The sequence below is a fragment of the Chrysemys picta genome, chromosome 4 (assembly GCF_011386835.1).
Source record: "Chrysemys picta bellii isolate R12L10 chromosome 4, ASM1138683v2, whole genome shotgun sequence".
NCBI lineage: Eukaryota > Metazoa > Chordata > Testudines > Emydidae > Chrysemys > Chrysemys picta.
In genome coordinates, this window is record NC_088794.1 from 126,740,727 (window position 1) to 126,759,260 (window position 18,534).

Here is an 18,534-nt window from a genome sequence, read left to right on the forward strand (position 1 = left end):
GAGTAAAATTCCTAACATAGAGGCACAGACCAAAACCCTGAGCCCAAACTGCCCTTGAATTTTGACTTTGTATCTTATTTACTCCTAGTTTCTATAACAGAATGAACGCAAAGTCTGCATTCAAATACCCCTGAACTTTGCAAGGAGCAGGATTCAAAATCTGGATTTTAAGTTTCCGTTTTGGACCAATCTCTAATTCCTAACAATGTTGGTGTCACTCAGCTTCCTTTGCAGATCATGGTTATGTCCTGGCACTCAAATTCTTTCAGGGTGATAACACAAGACTTGTGCCTGAATAATGTCTGGTTTTATTAAATGCCTCTGTGTGTGTTTCTTACTTAACTGAATATAATTAGGTGGTGAATCCTATTCTTTTAGGAAAGCACAATAGGCTATTCACCAGGCCAGCGCCAAGTCCTGCTTGCCTTGCTTGTGCAAAAGTCCTTTGGAAATCTGCAGCATTTGGTCCAAAGTTTAAACAAAGTAGTATTTTTCCCCTTGTGGATGACCACAGTGTTCCCTCATAGACTTTAAGGTCAGAAGGGACCATTATGATCATCTGGTCTGACCCCCTGCATGCTGCAGGCCATAAAACCATCCCTACCCCTTCCCTGGACTCTGCTGCTGAAGTCCCCAATCCTGTTATTAGTGACTTCAATCGGCAGGATTGGGGACTTCAGCAGCAGAGTCCAGGGAAGGGGTAGGGACGGTTTTATGGCCTGCAGCATGCAGGGGGTCAGACCAGATGATCATAATGGTCCCTTCTGACCTTAAAGTCTATGAGGGAACACTGTGGTGTTCCCTGCGTTGAGCTGAGTAAAACAAGCCAAACCAAAGAAGAAATGAAAAGAATTGGGGTGGTCACACAGGATAAATCAAGTCTTTTAGCATTACAGATGCTTTCCCACTTAGTCCTCTGGATAGCTGTTTTTCAGATGAAATAACAGCAAGCAAAGCAGTCCTTAATCCTATGAGTCTAGATGAATTGTGTTCCTTTGTACATTGAGCTGTTGCATTGCATTCGAGCAAGCAACTGTGTGTTATTATTTTCTAGCCTCTTAGGATATGTCTACACTGCAACGTAAGTGCAGGGTTAATGGGACTCCAGTCATCTGACCTGTGTTAGGGAGCCCTGGGCTTGACCTTATGTTAAGACTTTTCTAACCTGTGTTGAAACCTAGAGCTCTGGTATCCATATTGCAGTGCACAGACCCAAGTGAAAGTAACCATATCCCAGACTCCCTAGCATCCCCTCCCATCCCCCCAAAATGTGGCTGCTCTAGCACTAGGACCATGATGCACTGTGGGAAAACTTTACTGCCCTCCCTGCAAGTTACCAGAAAGCAGCTCACTTTGCCAAAGACTTGATCTGTTCGCTCTCCATTGCAAACCCAGGAGGCTCTCTGAATGTGTGCTTGCAGATTGGTGGCTTGAGCTCGGGTTCAAGCACAGGCTTACGTTGCAGTGTAGACATACCATTAGTGTCCAGCAGTAACACAAAGCTAAAATTGAAAGGCAATCCCCCTGTTACCATGCCTTCTTTAAAATTAGTGGCTGATAGAGTTATACTGTTGTAGCATTGTGGAGAGCTACTTAAACATTCCCTACATGACAATATCTCAGTCAAAGAATGAAATTTCTGAAAAGATTTCAGACATACTCGCTCACTGCCTCACTTCATGTATTTCCCTTCAGTAAATGTGTTTTGACCCTCTCTAGGAGGGAGGTGACATTTGAATGAGATAGCATTTCACTTCGTAGTGGATGACGGAGCATGAGGCAGATTGGATTGAAAAGATTCAGGTTCTATTAGCAAATGTTAAAATTCAGATTTATAATAAGGTAAAGAGCTCAGTTCAGTACCTCAGCTGTGCAGGGCGGGGCCCTAAAAGTGGGCAAGGCTGTCCCAGGATGGGACATGAACAGGGTTCCCAGGAGGTGCACTGATTCAGCACCTATGAATCAGGATCTTATGAAGTCCAGGGTGGATTTTAAAGCTGCCTTCCCACCCAAAGAAAAGGCGAGCCTGGCACAAATTCTGCAGTAAATCCCCAAGCAAAAAGTATGTACAATGGAGCTAAGAGTGAGAGTATGTGTCAGTAATTTACAGTAAAATTCATTAAGGGATGTTGTAATTATTGCAAAAACAAGCATGATAAATCTAGGAAATTCGAGATAAGCTTAAAAGAAATCCAAGTATGTTAAGGTTTGGGAATACATAGGGCAACCAGACAACCTTAACTCTCCCCTGCAGTGACACCATGCATTAACCATATGTTTATAATTAAGGCTTTTTCGTGTTTGTAGTCCCAGATTAGTTTAAATCAATTTTTAGAAACACAGTATTTTGCATTGTGTTAGTATTCAATCTCTACTTTAAAAGTAAGTTCTGTAATTGTGGGGAGGATATGCTGTATTTTAAAAACATTCCAAAGAGCTTGAATCCCTGCTTTAAGTGCAGAGCTCAACTTTAACTATGGAGCCATGACTGGCACCTACATAATTTATAGCAGTGGTTTTCAAGTTGTGGTAAGAGTCTGCAGACTATGTCTAAGATTTACAAAGGAGGCCACACCTCCATTTGAAATTTTTTAGGGGTCCACAAATGAAAAATGGTTGAAAACCATTGAGTTACAAACAAGAAATTTACCCCAAATCAGCTTTGAAACTGTCTTATTTTCAAGGGTTGCACAGAAGACTTGAATGTTCACGGCCCTAACCTACATGAAGAAGCTGCAAAGATAATAGCTCTCTGATTGTTGGCTGATTGTTGTTTTTTATTATGTTTCAGACAATTTAGAAAATCCTGTATTGCCTCGACCTTGTTGGTAATTAAGTGTAGGGGGACAGAGTATATTTTATGTTTCAAAGCTTCCTTCCTAGATGTAAGCCTTTCAAACAAAAATAAATTATCACTAAAGAATGGTGAGGAGGAGAGAGTGGGTGAAAAATAATCTTATTTTTTTACTCAGTTTCAGCACATTCTTAATATCCTTTTCCTGAGCTTTCTGCGTTGTGCAAATCAGATCACCACCACCAACCCCACCTCTTTTTAGCACAGTGGTTGCCACTAAACCCTGCACACTTGCCATCTTCATTAATTAAGTTTATTGCTGTATTTCTTATTCTAGATAGGGAATCAGATGTGATTAAAATGTTCAAGAAGGCCACTGTACAACTTCATCACAGCAGACACAGGAAAAATGTGTAATTGTAGTGATCACCACAACGGGGAGTCAGAGGGTCATATGTTGCCAGGTGGATTATGGGAAGTGTGTTTACTTGGATGCTGACATGGTGGGGAACCTTATTAGGAACGGGATGGGGGGAGGGTAAAGCCAGGGAAAGTAGAGCAAGATAGGGGACTGCAGATCCTCCTAAACTACAAGCAGAGGAGGAGCTTTCTTCCATCTCACTGGCAGGGAGCAGCACTTTCTCACAACTCCCCTTCCTCTTTGACTGGTACGGTGAGAGTTCCACCTCCTGAGTTCATCTACTTTTAGCCATTGGTGTTACGTTCCCCACCCACTTGCGCGGTGTATGCTTCCCCCTGGGATAGAGCTGCTCCCTTTTATTGGCAGATAGCACTTTTTGGCCGGAATTTTAAGCCATATTCCCCCCTTTGGAGAAAAGCCTGACCGGAAGATGGAAAGAAAAAAAATCCAAGAGTTCCAACTCAATTTCTTCCTCCTCCATCCAGCTAGGTGACAGTGCGGGGAGTGGGAGGATTTGCTCTCCTCTAACACCCCACCCCCTCAAGGCAGAGAGTTCAGTCCTCCTAAACCTTGTGTGGATCTTGGGGTACATAAGAGACCCCGTGTTTCTGCACAGCTTTCCGACCAGCTTCCCTTCCCCTTTGGCAGGAAACATGCTGCCACTGGCTAACTCCATAGGAGCAGCATGAACCCCTGCTCAGATTTCCAGTGGTAAGTCTGTGAGGTTAGCAGGGGGAGCATGCCATGGAATGTGGGTGCTCTTTTAGCTGTCCTATTTCTGCCTCTCAAAAACCCCACATAGACCTGAGTCATCAGAGCTCCAGTGGAGGAGCTTCTGCAAGGTCCCAGGGAAGGAGATTACAGAGCTAATGCTCCCCTGTTCTCTGGCTGGATTCCATCTGTTTTGGCATCCATCTGCCTGCAGAAGCAGAGGATTGAATCTGGTTCTTTATTTGGTGGACCAAGTAATCAGTACTGACAGAGCTGCATATGATCCACTAGCAAAACAGCACTGAAATTTATGTTATGCAGCCAGACAAACAATTAGCATTCTTTAAATGGGGGGAATGGTGCTTTATCTAATGCTGTCAATACTGATTAGGTTTAACCTACAACTCTCAGGAGCATAATTGGTAAATTGCAAATTCTGATGCCATTTGGAGAAGCATTTCAGAACAATATGCCCAGTGGTTAAATTAATATTGGAGAGCATGGATAGAAATGGTTTCCGTAGGCTTGTCATGTAAAGTTACTCTCAAATAAAAGTTTTGTTAAGAGATATAGCCAGAAACAAATATCAGCTCTTGGATTATGGATTCCCAGATCCCTCCTTGCCTCTCCTACTCTGTTGGTGTCTGGAGTATGACCACATGAAGCCCTGATCCTGCAGTTCCTCTGCAAATAGAGTGCCCAGGGAAGTCAGTGGGAGTTTTGAGTGCAGATTGATGATGCTCTATCCTGGAGAAAATAAATCCAGGCATAGGTCAGAGCCTAAGAGTTACTTTTTCATCCTGATGAGTGAGTCTTCTATCTCTTGGGAGTAGGGTGCACGGAGGGCTCCTTTTAGGACAATGCAGAGAGATCATTGGAGATGAGGGATTAAGACATGGCAAGGCAAGGGTGAGGCTGGAAGATCCACTGCTACGTGGGTTCACCCATCCTTCCCATGAAGGGCTGCAGTAAGAGCTGCACAGCAACTCCACAGCTGTTTGGCATATTGAAGGGAAAATTCCTTTTCCACTGCCCCAGCACTAAGATACCCAGCTCACTGTCCGCTAGACGTTGTATATGGTGAAAGGAGGTCTTGGGCTTCAATTAGATGTGTGAGTATAGCATGGATGCCTGTGATTGTTGACCTATAAAACAATGGTCAGTGATCAGAATATAAAATATTCTGCATCATCATGAACTTCTTCCTCAGTCCTTTTCACTCTTCAACATCTGCGACAGTGTGCACCTTTTTGTGCAATGCTTGGACCGCATTCATTCCAATACCTGCTCACCTGGGTATTAAGAAAACACCTCCAGGGAAATATTCCTTTTAATGGATTTTTATTTTAAACTATCGACATTGCCTTAAAATAGTACCAGTAATTGCTCCTTATTGTAAAATAGGATACAAATGATCAAAGCTGGCTTCTTAACCTCTGAATGCCACATGTCCAGCATGCCCTCTTTTACAAAGACATTTCCATATTTATGGATGAGTCCTTTCAGCATGTCACCATCCATTCAAAGGGCTAAATGAGTTAGACATACCCTGCTCTGACTCGCTGTAACCAGAACAGATTCATGGGCCCATATAGTATACTATCAAAATATTTGTTGTCTCTTCGTACAGCTAATACCTATGTGGTTGCCAATGATTCAGTCAAATCTAAAGGTAAGTTATTTTCTCTTGTTCTTTCAGGCTTGTTGGTATTTCTGTTCTGTGTTTTGTCTGAATGTACTCTAGAAATAAGACTCTCACTCCCAACTCTCTGACAATGCATCATAAAAACTCCATATTATTTTTTCAACATACATCTTTTTATAATATGCAAACTGCTTGGTATATGGGGATAATCAGTGGCTCGGCATTAAATATGCCAAATTTGAATGGGTAGAGGCATCATTTTGGACAGTAGTTCTCAACCTTTTCCGTACTGAGACACTGCACCACCCAAAACTTACATCTGACTAACTAGGATCTAGATGGGAAGCCCTCCCCACTCCCATCTAACTAGCTAAGCAAAGCAGGGTGGTCCAAGATCCCCTGACAATGATCCACAGGTTGAGAACCCCTGATTCGGGGTGGCTTTCAGTTCTGCAGCACCTGATGTTGACCTGCTGTGGTCTGCTGGTTGGACGATAATAGTACTAAGTGGCCTTGTTTGTGACAGAAACGAGGATGAGGTGTACCAATGGGTCCTGTCAGTCAAGAGTGGATGGGAAGAAAGGCTGTGCAGAAAGCTCCACTATAAAGTTGCTGTTGAGAACATAGTGATTTGGGGGATGGTGGCCTGAAATCAATGCCCCTTGTGACAACATCTTTGTCAGTGGTTGGAGACGAGGTAGAATGAGACCTGGGATAGAGGGGGGTGGCGCATGCAGGGGAATTCCTCCTCTCCCAAAATCTGTTCCTGGCAAAAAATCTTAAATAATCCTGATTTAGTGTATGTATTGAATAAAAGAGAGAAACTCAATCTTCTGCTGGTTTTAATAGCATTTATCTGCTGGACTCCAACTGCGCCTTCAAGCCATTCAGAATAACGTGAACCACCACAGCCTGAGGATGTTACAGGGGTCAGGACAAATGAACAATAACTCATCTGCACTCCGCAAATGGCTCCAGTGTACCCAGTTTAAAATGGCTCAAGTGGAAATTCAGTCATCTGAAGCTGCATCTCAGTTTTATCCTCTATGAATTATGTAAATTGTTCCAAATCCTCACTTTTGGACTAGCAATAAAAGGGTTAAAGCTATAAGATAAAAGCCCATTTTTGTATATATTAGTACTTTATCTATGCTTTTTAGCCTAGGACAATTGTGCAAAAGCTTGCGCAGGGCAAAGCTAAGAGCCTGATCCTGCCAGTCTGTAATCACACATACAAATTATTGCTCATACGAGCAGGCCCAGTGAAGTCATTGAGATTGCTCTCAAGAATGTTTGCAGGGTTGGGCTCTATCTTTCATGCTAAACATATCTCTAATCATTGAAATATTTGATTCTGAAATGGTTTTTTATATTATTTTTGAAACAAAAACAAAAATAATTTTTCTTTAATTAACTTCTATTTTTTTTAAACTAGACTAGTGCGTATTCATCAACGCGTGAAAGTGCTATGTTGCTATTTTGGATGATAACCAAAAAAAAAAGGGTGGGGTGGGGTGGTAGTGGTAGTGGTGGTGCTTCGGGATCCTTTCTACAGCTTTTTCTTTAAACTCAATTGGCAATGCAATAAAATTTGTCACTGTAAAACAGTGATTTTACAATGAGGCTTTTTGTCATTGTGTTCTGGAAAAACAGCAGCTTGGGAGGAGCATTATTACAAAGCACGCTTAGAAATGAGGTTGTTAAACTGTGCCAGTTTGTCTTTTTGTTTAATGTTTACCACACCTATCAAGTATGGTTTATTATTTTTTGAAAAAGTTACTTTTCACTTCATTGATTTTGTGCTGTACTTTCCTGTAAGCTTCATGGAAACCTCTTTAGTTTTGTGAATACTGTATTTTAGTCTTTTGTGAATATTTGTATACAGTGCAATTAAAAATGTACAGCTCAATTCTGCTCTTTTTCATGTTTAGGGAAGTTTTACCATAGAGTTCAGTAGGAGCAGGTTTGGTCCTGAACTTTTGCATTATGATGATAACAAATTATAGCTATTGCATAATATTGCATAGAAAGTTTGTTTAATAACAAATTAATTTTAACAGCATTAAAGGACTGATCCAAAGCCCATTTAAGTGAATGGAAAGACTTTCATTGTCTTCAGTGGCTTTTGGTGAATTCCTAAAAAGACCAGAATTTATCACCTCGTGTAATTAATATTTAATTCTGTCGATTCGTAAATGATATCTCTCATATTTATTACTGTAATGCACTGACTAGAATAATAATAAATATACATGTAAGCTGTATATTAAAATCATATTAAAAACATACCCTTTACTACCACTCTCAGCATTAATGTGTTTTTCCCCAGCTCCTTTGGAGGGGGAGAGGAGTCCTGAAAATAATTGCTTGAGTAAAGATTTTATTTCTTTTTCTCCTATTAGCCTTGCAGAATCAACAAAGTTGAGAGAGAGAGAGAGAGAGAGAGAGAGAGATTCTGTTCCCTCATAGATTCATAGAGTTTAAGACCAGAAGGTACAATTATATCCTCTATTATGATCTCCTGTACATCACAAGCCATTACATTTCACCCCCCATAACTTGTGTTTGGGTAAAGACTATCTTCCAGAAAGGTATCCAGTGTTGATTTTAAAACATCAAGAGATGGTAGATTGTTCCAGTGGTTAATCATCTCAGTGTTAAAAATTTGTGCCTTATTTCTAATTTGAATTTGAGCAGCTTCATGCTAGCCATTGGTTCTTGTTATGCCTTTCCCCTCTATGTTAAAGAGCCCTTTAGTACCCAGGATTTTCACCCATGATGGTACTTACATACTGTAATCAAGTCACCTCTCAATCTTTTCTTTGATAAACTAAACACAATAAGCTCTTTAAATCTCTCATTATATGGCATTTTCTCCAATCCTGGACTCATTTGTGTGGCTCTTCCACCCTCTCCAATTTTTCAACATCCTTTTAAAAATGTGGACACCAGAATTGTATGCACTATTCTAGTATCAAATTCACAATACGATATACCGAGGTAAAATCACCACCCTGCTCCTACTCACTACTTCCCTGTTTATACACCCAAGGACTGCATTAGCCCTTTTTACTGTATCGCAGCACTGGGATATTATATTGAGTTATTTATCCACAATGACCTGCTAAATCCTTTTCAGAGTCACTGCTTTCCCAGCTAGAGTCCCCCATTCTGTAGCTATGGCCTGCATTCCTTGTTCCTAGATATACAACTTTACATCTGGCTGTATTAAAATGCATTCCCTGTGGTGCATTATCAACAGCATAGTTTATACCTTTGTAATCCCATTGAAGATAATGGGTGTAATGAGGGAGGCTTGGAAGACATCTCCCGCCCCAACTTTCATATGAGGGGTGGGGGGGAGGAACAGCAATGCCTTCCTCCAACTTTTGGCAGACTTATGAAAGGGAGGGAGGGAAAGGGATTCTGAAGTGGCTTAGTGCAGCTGGGCTTGGCATCCTATTCCCCCCTCCCCTTTTCCTCTTGCAGGTTGCTGATCAGCTGTTCAGCTGTTAAAAGCTCTAGGAGCAGGAGGCTGTTGCAATTGCAGCCTCCAGCCAGGATGGGGCTGCCATCTCCTCCTGCAGGACAGACAGGAACCAGCTGTGGTTTGGTGCCTGAAATGGGCTCCTTAGGGTCCGTCCGTGGCCGCAGCCGCTGTAGAGCCGGAGGGGCCTGGATGTGCAGCAATTGTTGTTCCCTCAGGGGACAGGCAGGGAGGAGCTGTGAGGGGCAGGCAGGCACCGGGGGAGGACAGCTGGAATGGTCACTAGGGGACACCTCTAGGGGGGCAGGCACTACAGACTGACATGGGCACTAGAGGGAACCTCTGGAGGGGCGGGCATTAGGGGGTGACATGAGCACTAGGGGGCACCTCTGGGGTGCAGACACTGGGGGTACCTTTGGGGGAGTAGTCACTGGAGGGGACCTCTGGGTTGACATGGACACTAGGGGGTAACATGGGCACCTTTGGGGGTGGGCACGGGGGGGGGGGAAGATGGATGCTAGGGGACACCACTGGGGAGGCAGATGGGTAATATAGGCACTAAGGGGCAGTTATAGGGGGACAGGCACCAGAAGTAGGGTTGCTAGGGGCTTGGTTTTCAACTGGAAAGTCCAGTTGAAGGGGAACTTGTAGGATGTCCAGTCAGAAGTACTGACCGGACACCAAAAATCCGGTCACTGCCTGCAAGGGTGCTGGAATGAGGTGGAAGTTGCTGCCTGCAAACGCCACCGCCAGCATGTCCCCCGGTCCCTGCCAGCCTGGCCCTGGACATGGGGCTGGGGCGGGACCATGTCATCAACCTGCGCCAGTCCCTTCTCAGCTGGGGCCACCTCCTACCTGTATCTTGTGGGCAGGCAGGCTCTGTGTCTGCTCCCAGCCCAGCTCTGTAGGCGGCAGGTGAGCCCTGGGGAAGGGGGAGTGAACGAGCGACCAGGAGGGAGGAGCCGTTTTAAGAAATTTGGAAGTTGGGAACCCTGACCAGGAGACAGCTGTGAAGTGAGAGGCACTAGGGGACACAGGGTCTAAAGGGCAGCTCTCGGTGGAATTGGGAAAGGAAGAAGATGATGGCAGGATATAGAGGAGGCTGAGTGATGGGGTAAAAGAGATTGAGGTGAGTTTGGGGAAGTGATGTGGTGGGCAAGTGTGAGGGGGATCTTGGAAAAGAGACTGGGTGGGATTTGGGGGATGAGCATCTCAGAAGCAAGAGGAGAGAGAGGTGGCTTAGAAGAGAAGGAGGAAGACACATGGTGGGAGTTCGTGTGAAACAGGTGAGAGTGAGAAGATTTCACACACAGACAAATCTGTAGGGGAGAGAGAAGACAAAGTAGGTAGTGGAGTGGGAGAGTTGAAACTCAGCTTAGCACCTAGAGCTTGCTACCACACGGGACAGGAACAACCAAAGGCAGCATCAGAGAAAGACAGGTAGGAGCAGAGCAAAGTAAACACTGGGGGAGGGGGGCATCGGCTTTGTGTTTTGTTTAAAGGAAGGTGAGTGAAAGCCACTTGTGTTGGAACTCTTTTGGGGGTTGCAGTGAAGGGGGGGATTTCATGACGGGCAGGGGGGAGTGTCTCTGCCCCTCCCCCTGCAACCTTTTGGAGATAATTACTCCACTGTGCACAGGTGTGACTGAGGGCAGAATGTAGGTTGCAGAACCTGTATTACTCGTGATAATGGGCAAGATAGAAAGGATCCCAGTTTGACTTAGATTCCCTGGTAAGTTTGTGATTTGGGCAGCTAGGAAAAACCCTACAAGTTTACTAGTAAAGGGAATATACTTGATCTGGAGTCATTGAAAGACAACCATTGAGCTCCACAGTGTTACCTATACAGAGTTACCTTCCAGAGCAGAACCACATTCGCTCAATCATTATCATTTCTATTGTGCGGTAAGTGTAGGCAGCACTGTGCATAGAACCTGTCCCAGAGGCCTAACCACCCAGAGTTACAGTACAGAACAATGTAATGCAAAATGTGCTGGTGGACAGTCCATAAAATTAGAAATGGGTCAGAGCAGCAGAGTTTGCATCCAGATTCACATCCAGACTCTTTCAAAGTTTGGGGGAGTTTGGATACAGTTTTGGCTCAGTGCCCTACAAAGGTAAGATCTGAATGTCAGTATCTTAAGGCTTTGGTTTTGGTCCATCTTTAACTATAATCAAAATGCATGATGGAACAAATGGGTCTTTTTGAAGCAGGTAAGTGAGGACTGAATATATTAATTGGGAAGCTATATTCAATCCAGCATAAGGACAGCCTGGAAGAAGGCATAAAATCAAAAGGAACAAATAACCCCAAGGGGAATGACAGAAGTGACAGATTATTGGGGATATTTTTAATAATGCCAGCTAATACTGATCATACATTTAACTTGGCTAGATGTGTGCTTTAATACGTAGTGTATGCAAGGTGCAATTTTTACAGTGTAATATAAATCTCTGGAAACAATGTAGGCAGCCTTAAGGAGAAGAGAATGATCTACTTTAATTGTGTTTAAAGAGTTTAAAATATATCTTTAGGCTACTTGAGGGTAATATGCTCAAGCGAGTCATTCATATTATCTCTGAAATAGCTCAGAGTAGCAAATCTTTGTATTTTGTAGGCAGATTAGGAAGTAAATAACATTTGGTGTTCCATAAAAATGCTACCAAATAACACAAACTAATCTTCTTGTTCTATTATGCTCCCAGAATTCATCTCTCTTTGTATGTGTGTCAAGAAGAGTCAGTTTGGATTGCTGTGGTCTCTCTTCTGGGTACTCTTAAAGAGCTGGAGCTTAGAAATAGCATTTGGTCATATGTTGTGATAAGCTTCTTAAATCAATGGCTGTTACCACAGCTGACCTAGTAAAAGAATCCATTTATTTTGCACTGAACAGTAAAATTTTCAAAGACAAGACAAGGCACTTGGGATCAAATGACTGTTTAAAAACCACAATGTAGGCAGCACAACTGGTAAATTACATAACGCTGTGTCCTGCATGGCAAGGTTATCGGATGCACTGAACACCTTGAGTTACTTAATTTTCTGCACAAGTTTCTTTAAACACCTCACAGTTTTATTCACATCGAAAAATACACTTCAGATAAAATGGTGTTTCAGCTGATTTTAATTTATACTCTGACATCATATCTAACCCATTCAGTGACATCTAATTACAGTCTTGTCACTGGTTAAAAGTCCTAACCAGGGGCCATAGTATGTCATCATTTTTTTCAGTTCTGCTTAAAACGTGATGATGCAATATGGCCTGATGTGCCAGGGGAGTGATAAACCTGTTGTGGGGCCAAATGCTTCTCTAAACTACAGCCTGTGCAGCCCCATTAAAGTTGAGAAGGTCACAAGAGCCCAGGGATTGCAGTTCTTCCAGGCCCTTTCTCAGGATGTGCCAGGGCAGGGCAGGAAGGGTATTTTCACTTTGCTCTTCCATTGTGCACCCCCATAAAGTCCCAAGAAATCTGACCCACAGTAGTTGGCTCTCCAGTGAGGCTGGGATTGTCAAAGGGGCCAAAGGGCATTCCATACCCAACCCCCATTGACTTTCCCTTAAACCCCTTTAAAAATCCCAGCTTTGGTGAACAGAGTGGATCTTCAACTTGGTGTTAGGCCTAAAACCAGGTTAGGACCCTGTCAAGCCGGGGCCCTGAACAATTTGTATAGTGGAGGTGCTGAGAGCCATTGAACCAATCTGTAAACCCTGTCTCTGATGGAAACCACTTCAAGCCAGCGTGTACTCCTGCTAGTTCCGGCACCTATGCTCTCAAGACTATGGCCTACAATGTCACATGTTTAGGATGTGGGGGACAGGTCCCTGCTTAGGTGGAGAGGTTGTTGGGAGACACTTCTTCCAGCTACAGTGATAAGAATCTAGAATTACTATGTTCACTTCTGGTGAAAGAGTTTGGATCTGAAAAAGGATGTCAGAGGGAAGCAGAGGGAGATGAGATGGGCAAGGTGTATGGTTGGCAGGTGTAGGCTGGGAGAGACAGGAAGCAGAACAGCAAGTGGTAGTGTGCAAAGTTAAGAGAAAAGAGTTCTGATGTTATCCTAGGCTGAAGAGGGTCTGGTGCTCCCCCAGTTCCAGCTGCAGCTGCTGCCCCATCTTGTGGTTGCTTCTGGGAGGTTAGAGGCTGGTATTAGAAATGCATTTGGTCAGGTGGTGCAGGACCAAGTGGAAGGAAGGAAGGTCTGCTGGAACTGACTAGCTCCAAGGGGTTCAGTTCCAATCCAGTAGGAGCCAGGGTGTGGGGCAGAAGTGCTTAGTATTTTTTCAGCAGCAAATAAGCCATATATTATTGCCCTGTATGTACCAAATAGTAAAGACAAAAGCACTATTTTCATAAGTGGCTGGTTTTTCACTCACTGCTAAGGAAACTTAACATTTAAAAAAAAATCCGTGATCCAAATGATGGAAAATTATTCAATTAATTGCCAATATTTTGCTGGATTTGATAAATGTTACTAATATACTAATTCACTATTGAGCAATCTGTGAGCTGCACCGCTAACATTACACTCTGCTATTGTATTTAACCAGTTGCCCATCAAACCTGACAAACCATGACTGTGGGCTGGGAAGCTCTGAGTTTGATAGACATAGTGTAACTCTAGGTCAGCTTTGTCTATGTATAATTCAGTAGCGGGGCAAACAAAAACGGTTAGGCTGTTTAATATTTTAGATCCTTTCAAAAAGGTACAACAGCGTGTCTATAAAGTTTTACACACACAATAAAAATGTCATAGGTAGGTCTTTCTTTGGACAGGTTTGCTTTTCTGACAGCTCTACGGCTTTCCCGTGAAATCAAATTACTTGCAATCAGGTTCTTTACAAAAGCTTTTCCGAACCTGAGAATTTTTGCCTCATAGGAAAATGTCAATAAAGCTGACTATAAATAACCCATATTTTAAAAATCGTTATTAATTGAAAACTTTACCTGTGTTATGCGGCTGGACTTGAGGAGATTATGTATAAATGCTGACAAAGGGTTAGATCCTCAGCTGGTGTAAATCGCTGTAGCTCCATTGAAGTCAATGGAGCGACCCAGATTTACACCAGCTGTGGATCTGGCCCAGTAGTTTTATCTTGTGAGGGATAAGGACTGTCACAGTGAGGATGTGATGCAGGCAAATGATATCAGAGCATATATAGATTCTAGAGTTAGCCTATTATAGATGCGCATTATATTGAATGCTGTTTAACAAATGCTGCCATGCCTTAGTCCTCCTCATGCAGATGTGTTTATTAAAGCCGAGACTGGGCCGTTAAGGAACAGGACAGTGCTGGGGATGATGCAGTGCTCCTAAGGGCATAGGATTAGCCCTGCCATCTTTAGGAAGGGGTAGCATGCCCCCATGCATCCTGCCTCCTTCACTTCCTCTGTGCACCGCACCATACGTGGCCCTGCCTCCTCCTTATTCCCTTGGGGGTGGGTAGTCTCCCTGGATTGCCAGCAGTCTCTGAGCTAAGAAGAACATGGGATCTATAACTATACCTGGCTACTAAAGAGGAGTGCAATGGGAGCCAAATTGTGGCTGGCCCTGTGTGGGTGTATGAGATGGAGGACAGAGCAGAGTGGAAACCCCTTCCCTCCAGGGCACTCAGGCTGGAGCCAAAGCACACACACAAAGGGGTGGGTTGGCCAGTGCTATGGTGCACACTTACAGGATGTAGGTGGGAGGCAAAGCCAGGCCTGTGCCCTCCCATGTGCCAATTGTTAGTTTTTGGAGGAGGGCAGGTAATGTTACAAACCACAATCAGGTAAGGTTCCAGCGTAGTTTTTTTAACGTAACCACAATATAGTTCCAAAGACTTAAGATGAAAGCATTTGAAAGAAACACACCTGGTTTAGCCAACATTTGTGCCATTTTTGCAGGTAAGTATTGCTTATTGTAAGGAAATGGCATTTGAAGTTGCGGGGAGTCCTAATGTAGCTCTGGGTCAGATTGATGTTCATAGGCCCATGTATTGCATGTCATTGCCTTACACAGTAGGTTGTGGGCCTCTGCATGGGAATGCTCGAAGCACTGGGGGCCGTACTTGTTAGCTTTGGTTCCATCAAAGGGAAAATTCCAGTGATAGAGAAACAGGAGCAGGCTGAACTGGTAGCAGCTTTCCAGGAACAGTGTGTCCAGTCCTGCAATCCTTCTTTGGGCAAAACTCCTTTATGAAGGCAACAGATTGTTTTGCCTGAGTAAGGACTGCAAGTTTTAGGCCTATGCACACTTGTGCTGATTTTACCACGCCCTCAGGGTGCTTACTTTACAGCTTTATAGAAGCTTTATAATTGCTTTATAGAAGCAATTACCCTCTGTCACCAGGAATGTACCTGCTAGCAAATGAAGATGCTCTGGCTGTGATCTATGTCCCCTGGGTGCCCTCTGAAAAGGGAAGCAATGATTCTGACTCTAATTTTTATTTTGTTGTTTAAGGGGATGGGCTGGTGATTCCCAGGGGAAAAACTGACTAGAGGGAAGATTAAATCAGCTGAGCTCCTCACTTCTCTGTTCAGATTTCAGCAGGTGAAAATTGTAAGGTTTGCACAGTTCTGACCTCCAGAGAAGGATTTGGCAAGCACTGAGCCTGACAGTGACTCACTCCCCTCAGTAATGGAAAGTTTTGGAGACTAGGGTCTGACCTTTCACAAAGCTTTGATCTTGGGATGTTTACATTGCTATTAACCCTTGCACACTGTGTAACAGAGGGGCTAGCAGGCTGGGTTCTGTGTGTTAAAACATGTTGCTCTCTCTCTTTATTCAAAGCTTTGGCTTGAAAGGGATACAGCTGCTGATACAAACAGCAGAGAAGAGCCAAAACTGGAACCTCCAATCCAAAAGCCTTTGGATTTTAATGGGTTTCATATTTGACTCTCCAGATCCAATTTATCCCCGTGGTTTTTGGTTGCAGGCTGGATCTAAAATTGGAGGGAGTCTATTTTTTGGTTCCCATTTGGATGCAGAGAACAGCTGAGCTTGTGAAATTTCCACTATTCAAAAGTAACGATTCTGCTAGCATGAAATTTGAAACCTAGTGCTGTTTAAACTTAATACTTCTAAACTGATAACATTTAATCTGAGCCCTATTTTCAGTCCAATATGGATCTAGATCCTACACAGCCTCCTTGGTCCACCCATATTAATATCAATAAGGTATTAATGGTACTCACAATACCGCTGGCATAAGAAAAAAATTGCCATTGAAGGATATTGATTTTCCAGTGAAAATGTAAATCCCATGGGTCGGGGAGCTGGATAGCTTACATGATTGTGTAATATACTGAGGAGCGTGCATGAACCACTGCTGCTTACTGGAGAGAATGTCAGGCCACGTGTGTATGATCTTTTGGCTGGATCTCAGGGGATAAAGGCCCTAAAATTACAAACAGATAATCAAGAGTCTCCTTTTGAACAACTGGTCTGACCTATGTTTTTGGAGCAATTGGCTGGGAATGGAGGGAAGCAGAGTGTGAAAGTAGAGTTGTTTCCCCTTCCCAATCCTTTTAGGAAGATGGAGATTTCATCTCAAAATTGTGCTAACATTTAAATCGTCACCATTAGGTTTCAAAGTGAACTCTTGCATAGCTGATAAAAGCATACAAGAAAAAAAGGATGATCATAATTTTCAAAGCTGCAAAATTTGAGGGGAGGGGTTGAGATTGGAAGGGTACTGTCATTTATTTTTTTGACCCCTGGTTTGGATTAAAAGTTAATAGGAGTCCAGAGGTTGAAACTGAACAGCAACTAATTTGGGAAAAACAGATAAAAGCTAATAATTTCAGTTCTGACTATTTCAGCAAAAACTCCTCTTACTAAAAGGTATAGCTAGATATCTAGTTGCAAGACTTGCGTTGCCAGAAAAAACTCTTATTGGCTGATCGTTCTCTGAAGGCATGACCTTGTAGCTAGCAGCTTGTGGCCATATATGAAGTAATCATCCCCTAGATATCACATGGAATGGAGTGCGGGAAAGGTAAGCATGCTGACATCTCACGTGGGAAGGGCAAACAAGTGGGAGACTGTTTTCCTCGAGTTAAGGCACAAAGGGAAGTTAGATATTCAATTTTAATGAAAAAAAAAAAAACAGCTGGAGTTGGGCATCTAATTCCCCCATATGCTTCTGTAAATGCAATCTCCCATCTGTAGATGCACTAATCTAAAATGGGTGATCTTTAAAGTATTGCACAAAGGTAAACATAGTTCCAGCATGGAGAGGATTTTCAAGGCCAAAAGGAAATTTCAAGTCTTTTAACTGGTTCTGTGCCTCAGTATGGATAAGCAACAGAACTTCCGAAAAGCTCTGAGGGCCAATACAAGTGTCCAAATAGTCTGAATGGCAAAGCGTACTTTTTGCACTCAAGGGACATGAAATTACAGCAGAAGTGTTTGGCTTTTTAGAACAACTTTTAATTAAAGCAATGAAACATGCCACCCACTGCAGATTCAAGTGGTCTTCCTTTTGTCTTCTGAACAGTAGCTGTAATTTCAGCTACTTTAAGACCACTTATAATAAACAAGAATCAGAAAGCAATCAAGCCTAAAGTACCACAGAAATCAGATTAATACAATCAACTTGGCAGCAGGGAGATTTATTTTTTGTGCTGCTTCTTGATAGACAAAAACTGAGGACATAAATGCCGAGTAGGTCCCATATGTCGTATCGCTTCTTGTTTCACACCACTAAATGTTTTGGAAGCAATGTTCGGTAGCTTCAGCTATTACAGACAAACTTTAGATGAATGTGCCTGTCAAAATCTAAACGCAATCCTATATCACTTTACTTATGGTTTTTTTTTTCATTCTAAATGAAATTATGGAGAATTAAATTTCTGAAGCATGACGATTGCACAAGGAATTATTCAGGGAAGCTCTGGCCACCTGCATGAGATTCTTTCCTCCTAGCTTGTTTGTTCATTTTCTCTGTTACTAATTAGGTTTCTGACTTAAACTTAGTTTGCAGATGATGGATTTTAAAGATTATTGTAAAGGACAGGACATCGAGGTCAATCTTTTGAGCTGGCAGTGGAGTAACTTTCAGAATGCTTATGCTTTATGATATCCTGGGAAAAGGAAGGGCTGCCGTGTCTGCTAAGCTGACATTCTTGTTAGGGATTTAAAAAAAAAAAACCACACACAGTATGCAGCAAATAACATTGACACCACAATTATGGATGATAAAAGTATTATAATCCATTTACAGCAGTGACCACTATATGTGAGCCACTTTGTAAACATTCAAGAAAGGATGTCAAAGGGTTTTAATGGTATAACTATTTCACTGAAAAATCACACCCCTTATTGACATAGTAATACCAGTGCAAATTCTTCCTGTGTGTAGACCCAGCCTTTACTTTGTGAATTGCTCCACTGAGACTTCTAGGAGAGTAAGGGGCTACTCAGGCCTGGTCTACACACAGTTTTTGGACTGGTATAACTATAATGTAGGGGTGTGATTTTTTTTTTTTAA

The 18,534-nt window shown here is 42.8% G+C and overlaps 1 protein-coding gene across 16 annotated transcripts in view; it reads left to right on the plus strand.

The window, feature by feature from the left end:
• UNC79 (unc-79 homolog, NALCN channel complex subunit) overlaps nt 1–7,872 on the plus strand; it is a 144,316-nt gene extending 136,444 nt beyond the window's left edge. For 15 of the 16 annotated variants that reach the window (XM_065593522.1, XM_065593523.1, XM_042858643.2 and 12 more), the window contains 2 exons: nt 5,557–5,598; nt 6,421–7,872. In XM_065593522.1, coding sequence (XP_065449594.1) covers nt 5,557–5,598; nt 6,421–6,621 — 243 coding nt within the window. In that variant the 3' untranslated portion in view covers nt 6,622–7,872. Of the gene's footprint in view, nt 1–2,684; nt 2,916–5,556; nt 5,599–6,420 lie in introns of those variants that run through there. The other variant, XM_042858651.2, reaches the window with a different exon arrangement.
• Nucleotides 7,873–18,534: the final 10,662 nt, after the last annotated feature.